The 8,313-nt window shown below is 44.1% G+C and overlaps 1 protein-coding gene across 1 annotated transcript in view; it reads left to right on the top strand.

The window, feature by feature from the left end:
• The window catches only part of TBX2 (T-box transcription factor 2), a 34,205-nt gene extending 26,151 nt beyond the window's left edge, over positions 1 to 8,054 (top strand). Inside the window, exon 7 of the mRNA XM_081844138.1 lies at positions 6,160 to 8,054. Coding sequence (XP_081700264.1) covers positions 6,160 to 6,606 — 447 coding nt within the window. The 3' untranslated portion in view covers positions 6,607 to 8,054. The remainder of the gene's footprint in view (positions 1 to 6,159) is intronic.
• The last annotated feature ends 259 nt before the right edge of the window (positions 8,055 to 8,313 follow it).

An 8,313-nucleotide genomic window follows, 5' to 3' on the forward strand; every position in this document is an offset into this window, starting at 1 on the left:
CATCTCCATCCTTTTTGCCTCCTGTAGAACTCAGCCATGTGGTGGATGGAGACAAAACCATAATTAAGTTGGCCACACTCTTCACTTGCTCTGGCTCCACCTACTGTGTTGACTCCTTGTGTTCTGCCCCACCTCTTCCAATGGGCACCAGCCACTGTAGCCGGTCAGGAAATTCTTCCTAACGTTCATTCCCAATCCATTTAATTTTCATTTGGTTCCATTGACTTTTTCCTACCCTCTGGAACAACAGGAAACATGTTTGTTCCATCACCCACATGACACCCCTTTGAATACCTGAAGACAGCTATCATAGTCACCTCTTAATAATCTCTGGGCTAAAGATACCCAATGCCTTCGACCGTTCCTCATCTGGCTTGATCACCACCATCACTTGGTCTCATTAAGGAGCCTCGGATAAGCCTCTGAGGGAGTTATTGGGACTTCAGTACACAACTGTTGTCATTAGGGTGCCCCCCTTGTTTGGGGGACTTTCCTAAAAGCACAAGACTGGGACATCATAGGAACACAGAAGCTGCCTTGTACTGAATCAGACCACTGGTCCATCTAGCTCACTATTGTCTGCACTGGCTGGCAGCAGCTTTCTCCAGGGTTTCAGGCAAGGGACATTTAAAACCCTATCTGGAGGTTTGAACCCGGGAACTTCTGCATGCAAAGCACAAGTACTGTCACTGAGCTATGGCTTTTCCCCGACTCCCCAGGAGCTGAAACAAGGCTGTGTGTTGGGCAGGGAGGGCGTGCTTGCTTTTGTAATGCTCTTTGCTTACTGGAAGAAGAAGAAAAAGACGTTTTAGGAAATAAGTGCCTTGTGGCTCTAACTAAGAGGTGTTTTATCTATCTGTTTGGGTTTGATTTGAAGATCGGAAGGTGTTTTTTTTTTTGTCCAGAATGCATTTAATTGCATCCGGACTGGGTGGTGCTGGGTGCTGCCCTGTTGAGACTGCTGGGGAAGAAGGCAGGAAGATGGTCAGCAGATGAAGCCAGAGCCAATTACAGGCAAGACCCACTCCCTGATTGGTAACCGGCAGGAGAGGGCGGGCTGAGGTCAGGCTGCGATTGGTGGAGCAGTGGCCCATTTGCCCTGTTGGGTATATTACACTGCAGTGTTAAAACACAAGAGGGGATAAGGATTTTGCCAGAAGGTGAACCTGCCAGTGCTGGGATGCGCTTCAGTAATTCTGGCTTGTCGCCTGCTCTGCACCTGGTCACCTGCGGCATATAGATTTTTCTGCTAGCCGTAGTCAGGGGACCTTTTGTAAACTAGAAGATGACGAGTTGGTTTGGTTTTTTAATGTGCCGCAAAAGACTACTTATATCAGCAACGTGCAGACAGGTAGGGCCAAGAAAATAAGCCCTGCAGTTGGGTCAGGCCAAAAGAGGACCCGTCAAGCATCTCTTTCTCAGTGGCCAACAAGATACCTCTTCCGGGAACCTCACTGTGGCTCCCCCTACTTTGATTTCCCAGCAGCCAGTCTTCAGAGGCATCTGAGATTGGAGGCAGCCCATAGTCATCATGGCTGGTAGCCATCAACAGGCTTCTCCTCCAGGAATTCCTCGAAGCTGGTGGTCACCACTGGATCGTGTGGGGGCGCATGCCAGAGTTCTAACTAGGCGCTGCGTTAGTCATGTTACTTTTGTTGGCTTGCAAAGGCTGAAGGCTGATGTGCATATCTGGGGCCTTTGCCATTCTCAGCTGTGGTCAAGGTTGATCCTATTGGTCTTTGATCTGCCATCTGGCCTAGCCTCCAGCCGACTCAGATCTAGAACCCATATTTAGCCTCTGCATGTGGCACACTTCATTTTTAGTTTATTTTTGCAATGTGAGTATTTATTTCCACTTCTCTCTCATCCTCCTCGTATATTCTCGCCACCATTCCCTGCCACCATTCATACTCTTATCTGCCCTGCCCCACACTCTCTCTCTACATAATAATTAAACATAAAAGAAAATAGCAAACCCACCTTGGCTTCCTCCACACCCTGTTTTTCAGAACCTGGTGGTCTAACTCAAAGGTGCACAAACTCAGGCCCGGGGAGCAAATGCAGCCCTCCAGGCCACTCTGCCTGGCCCTCAGGACTCTCGCTAGGCCACACCCTCTTTCTCTCTAAGCCACACCTCCTCCCCCAAGCCACACCCTCTCACTGACCCTGCTTTGCATCCTGAGGTGTTTTTGCCTGACTGAAACGTGTTCTTGAACTGGGATTGTGCCTCTTGCTAGGGGGCCCGAAGGATAGAGACATTGGGTGTGTGAATGTGCGTGCGTGTGCAGATAGTTTCCTACTGTACAGAGGTAAAATTCAAACTGTTGACTCATGTGGCCGTCAGAAGTCTGCCGCAAAGGAACATGGGCCCTGGGCTGGAACAGTTGCCCCAGTCTAACAGTGCTGGCATGCTCACATTACTGGGGATTTTGACCGCAGTTCCAAAAAAGGTAGCAATTGCACTCATCTTTAGGAGGACAGGAAGCGGAAGTATAACAAGGCAGACCATTGGTTCCTTTTGTTTAGTTTTGTCTTGTTTGCTTGTGCTAGTTTAGTATCCAGAATGGCTACCAGGATACTATTCCTTCTATTTCCAATGTTCGGGTTGTGAGTGCCGCTGCATATAGAGTCAATGTGGAACCACACCCACCCACCCACACCCACACCCCGGCAAGCACAGGGAAGCCTCAAGGCCTTCAGAATTACAAAAATATTGGCGGGGGGGGGGATAATGATGGATGAACCCAATGAGGACTGAGCATGGTCAGCAGCCACAGAATGCAGAATGAGTGTTGGTGGGGCACTAGAAAGCTGGGGGCGGGGAGAAGGCGGAATGGAGTGTGGTACAGGAGGGAATGGCTAGCTGACTAGAAGACTGAAAAAGTGCACTCCACACTATCATTTTTGCTGCAGGTCCCACTTGAAAACATGCAATCTGTTCTGACATGCCTGCTGTTTATATGCTGGAGGGTGCCCCATTTCGAGAATGTGATTTCAGAATTGCATGTGTGAATTCCCCCTATGCATAAAAAACCCAACAACAACAGAGCCGTCAACTGATTTGAAGAATTGTTAAATGAGCTTTCAGCCAGTTGGTTTTATTTAAATAAATTTGCACACTAACCACAATTAACATCTAAGATAAAAGGGACCTATCATGGTTAGTGTGCAAATTTATTTAGATAAAACCAACTGGCTGAAAGCTCATTTAACAATTTAATCAACAAAAGAGTCCACTAAATGTTATAAACAAGGGCCATTATATTTCTGTATCAGATTGGAACCAACCCGAGATAACTCAGATGTATTCCCTCCTAACTCATGAATAGATCGAACCTTGCAGAACCCGTCTTAAAATTGTATTTATTTATATAGGATAAAAAAATATAAAAACTGCTTACGTTGAACTTCTTGCCTGTTGATATCAGGCAGGCATCTTCACTGCACTCTTTTCAGCACCTACTAAAAACAGGACTGATGCAGATATTTGGAAAGCTGATGAGAGTTTTCATATGTTTTTAGTTTATTGTCAATATATATATATATTGGGAAGTTTTAAATTATTGTTAATTCCTCTTATTGATGGTTTTATTGTTCTACTTTTTTTGTAAACTGCCAACTGACAAAATGCTTCTATTAGTGAAAATAATGTACAAAAATGCATTCATATTAGAGGAAATAGCTTGCACAAATGTGTACCTTGGGCACACAAATTGCACACAAATTAGGTGAAATTCAACAAAAAAAGGTGCATGAAATTTTGTTGTGGCCGTTGAACTACATAGCAAGCCTTTAGAGAATTTGGCAGATTTTAAGATTAGCTGCAGCTCAGTTAGGAAGCACAAGTTAAGGATGTTTGGCATTATTCTTCAGATTTGGCAACGCATGCATGTGGGATATATATGGGAAAGTGGAAGCAAAAGTGGTGCATGGAAATAGGGGAATTACTCTCAAAACTATATATATTAATAACAACAGAAATGCATCTCTTAGGCGGAACACTCATGACAATTTCATGCAGACATCTTGTTGATTTTCAATGCACTCTGAATGGGGTAATCTGAAAAAAATGAGAAGACTGAGAGGAACTGAATTTTACAGATTCAGTCATCCTCACCTGGACTTACAGAAAGAACTTTAGCTCAGTGGTAGAGCATCCGTTCTGCATGCAGAAGGTCCCAGGTACAACCCCCTAGCATTTCTGGGTAGGTCTGGGGGGAAAAGGCTCCCTCCATGAAACCTGGAGAGATGCTGCCAGCCAGTGTAGACAATACTGTTGGCCTGACTTTATCAATCCAAAGCAAGTTCCTTGTTGTTGTTTTTTAAACCCCTTTTTCAATATTAGTTGGTTAATCAAGGCATTTATTTACTCATCCTTTCTGCATAAAATTTTAAGCCTGCTTTATCTGCTGGCGGATCTAGTTGTGCTTTTAATCATACTGAGTCACTGCAACTCAAAGTGCATTTAAGCAGCCTTTAGTATCTAGGCAGGAGATTTTCCTGGATTGGGGCAGAAGGATAGTTGTACTATGTCATTTAGACAAAAGGTCTGGGGGGGGGGACCCAAACTGGACCCATCATGTTTCTAGTCTTGTCTGTTCAGCTTAATGCAAACTTTCTTTCCCAGACTTATTGAGCCCAACAGGGGGCAGAACCCAGAGCCAATGATAGGTGAGGTCAGAGCTAATCACAGGCAGAGGCAATGAATTCTTTTAAAATAAATAAATATTGAAACTTTTCAACATACTATGCAATAAAAGCCAAATTGATCTCAATGAAAATAGAAAAGAAAGGAAAGAACAAGACAAACACATGAAAAATAGAAAGGAAGACAGAAAGAAAACAAAAAGAACAAGTTGAAAAAAGGGGGGACCTTCTGTTGGGGGCACATCTTAATCCTTGTATCCTACAAAAGTTAGTGAACCCACCCAACTCTCCACTGGGAGCTTCTCTTTCTTCTTCTAGCCTCCCAGCCTGGGAGATCTTCCCTGCCTCTCATACAGGGTCCTTCATCCTCCATCCATCATCTTCCTGTTTGTATCCTCATTAACACACAGTGGAGGACATAAAGAAACAAAACAAAACACGAGCATAGATTGAATTAGCAGAAGAAGACAAAAGCTAGAAATCGTTAAAAATAAAAAGAGAGCTAAGAGAGAGAAGTAAGGGCTTCCGATTCTCTACCTGCCATTTATGTATATAAAAATCATTCAGATTATTCAAAATGTTCACTCCAGGAACAGCTGTATTCCAGGATAACGTTCAGCTGTTCCAGAGGCAACTAATTCTAGTTTCCTCGGAATCCTCCTCCCTGCTGGCTTCTACAAGGACAACACAAAGGGGGAGGGAGCTGACAGGCAGGACCCCCTCTGGGAATGGTTATGAAGGAGGAGGGAGGCAGGGTAAGGGCTGGTGGAAGGCAGGCTGTGCTTTGGGGGGGGGGGCAGAGCCCCATTTGCCACTTTGGAGCAGTCTGTATTGTAAGCACGTGCATGTTTACCAGTTGCATAGCCCCTTCTGTTTGTTATCCTGATCAGCATAAGCAAAAAGAAAGAAAGAAAGAAAGAAAGAAAGAAAGAAAGAAAGAAAGAAAGAAAGAAAGAATACAATTCCCTGCCCCAAAGAGCTTGCAAATTAAAAGCTGACCGCAGTAGAGAAATAAGGCTGGATATGCCAAACGTGCAGCAAACTCCGTGTGGGCAATACAAAAATAACAGAACATAATAAACAATGAACAGAAGTACAGCACAGTATATCCAAGACAGACTTAATATTAGGTTGGAAAAGTCCTTAAGACAATTAGGAAAACCGAATTCCATGTTGTAATGTGAAGAGGGAGTCCTGTGTGTCTGTATTTGCTGTCCCTAAGATAAAATCCCAGCAAACCGCGTAGAATTTTTCAGGGCCTTCCAAGCACTTGCGACAGGTAAAGCAGAAATTGACTGATTTGTCCATCTCTAGAATGGGAGGGTATGAATTGTAACACCAAGAGGGCAATAGATAACGTGCTAAGATGTGCGCATGCTTGCCTACACGGAGCCAAATCTGTTTGCTGTAATTTAACGTGATTCCTTTGCTTGTTCCTTTCAACTCTGCAACCAGTGGTTTTTCTGAGCTGTGGAATTCCGTAACCTCCTTTTTGTCTTTCCTTGTCCCCAGGGAATCCCGGTGCCTACTTTTGGTGGACTTTTCCCTTACCCGTACACTTACATGGCGGCGGCAGCTGCCGCAGCATCTGCCATGCCGGTGACCAGTGCCGCCACTGCCAGCTCGCTATCCCGGAACCCCTTTCTGAGCAGCGCCCGTCCTCGCCTGCGTTTCAGCCCCTACCAGATCCCGGTCACCATTCCACCAAGCACCAACCTCCTAACCACTGGCCTGCCTACCAGTTTGAATGCCAGCTCAGAAGGTTCAAAGCCCGGAAGCAGCAGGGAATCCAGTCCGCTCTCGGATCTACCCATTCACAAACCCAGCAGCCAACGGGCCTCGTTGTCCCCTAAAGGGTCCTTAAAGGATTCCATCAATGAGCTCCAGAACATCCAGAGACTGGTCAGTGGTCTAGACACCCAGAGGGAAGTGTCTCCCGGAAGGGAATCCCCCAAGTGACTTAACCCTTGGGAGAGGCAGCCCCTCCAAAAGGGATCAGGAGATGCTGGGGGAAAAGGTGTGTACAGCACAGTATAAATATTTATTTTAAGAAAAGGAGGAAGGGGGATTTAAGATAAGGGAGAGTAAGGATGAGGGAGCCCAGGTGGGATGCACTACAGAGGCACCCAGATGGAACAGGGGAGGAAGGAGGCACACTACAACATTTGAGCATCACCCGTTGGTAAGAAGCATGGGAGAATTTTGGTGCTGACCTGGGTTCTGGAGGTCAGCCCCACAACCACATCTGCCCCCAAATGCACACTTGTTTCCTGGTTCTGGTTGTTGTAGCAGGATATAGAGAGAGAGCTATGGTCTTGGAAGGGTATGATTCAGGCCACCTATTCCCATAGCTTTTTTAAAAATAAAATAAAAAAATCAGCACTGTTGGAACAGGCATTTTGCTACTTTCTACCTATAAGGATGGAATTTCTGAAATGCAGACATTGTTTTCAAGCAGGAACAATGGGGGGAGAATTTTCTTTCCTCTTAAATCTACAAACTCTGGCTGACTGAACACTGGACATTCATTTGGGGCGCAGTACATAAGAGGACAGCAGACTTCTGAAAGTTGACATCCAGCTCCCTACTTTCCTGGGAGGCCATCAAAAATCATCCACAGTGATCTTTAGAAACTGGTACAGTCAGTGTGATTGACTTTCTTTCTTTCTTTTTTCTTGAACTCAACCTGTGTACCAGAAAAAAAATTAAAAGAAACATAATATTTATGGAATAAATGGTAATTTGTGTAAATAAGCTATACGAATCCCAAAATATGCAAAAATTGGTATTAATTTATTCAGAGTTGTACATTGGAGTGTACATAATTAGAGTTTAACTCGTCACATTTCATTGTTTTGTTTTTTTCATTTTACGTGAGCATACATATTGTAAATGAAGACCTATTTAGCTCTTTGTGAATGGAAGAAAATATTGGGTTTTCTTTTTGACTTTTGTGTCTAAAAAAAAAAAAGGCTTACCCTGCCTGTTCAAAGACAATCGTGCCATCAGTACTGCTCTGAAGACATGGGGGGAGGGAGTTAAATCCTTTTTACAGGGACTCTACAGGGAACAGTGTCCCCTCCCAGTATATAACCATTGAAAATGAAATTTTAATGTTGAATGAATGGGGTAGCGGGAATCTCTTTTGGAGCGTGGGGTATTGAAAAAAAATGCAGGAATAAACCTCAGGTTTTTATTTTTCACTCCAGAACAACAAAAAAGGAAAAAAATAACCTTTAAAACTATACTAAAATTTAAAATATCACATGGACAGTGTGCTATATATTGTTTTAATTTTTTTTAATGACATGATTAGAAAAGTGCTGGTTATTCGGGTATCTATCTGTTCAATTTTTTTTTTTTTGAGTTCTCTCACATCTTTCAATAAAAAATATTCAAAGAACAAACCCCTCCCCTTATTTTCTCTCTCCTCTCTCTCTTTCTCTCTCTCTCCTTCACACAGAGAATCTAGACAAAATCTGGATCAGACAAATGGTCCACCGAGAGAATGTCCCATTTCTCTTGGTGGCCAACCAGGTTCCTTCAGGTATAGGAGGCAAAAGCTAGGTCTGAAGGTTTCAGCACTTTCCCATCATTGTCTGTCTGGCAACTGGCACTCAGTGATATACACTGTACTTCCTCTGAAACTGGAGGCTCCACACAGCC

The sequence above is a fragment of the Podarcis erhardii genome (assembly GCF_964252035.2).
Source record: "Podarcis erhardii genome assembly, chromosome: 16".
Taxonomy (NCBI): Eukaryota; Metazoa; Chordata; class Lepidosauria; order Squamata; family Lacertidae; genus Podarcis; species Podarcis erhardii.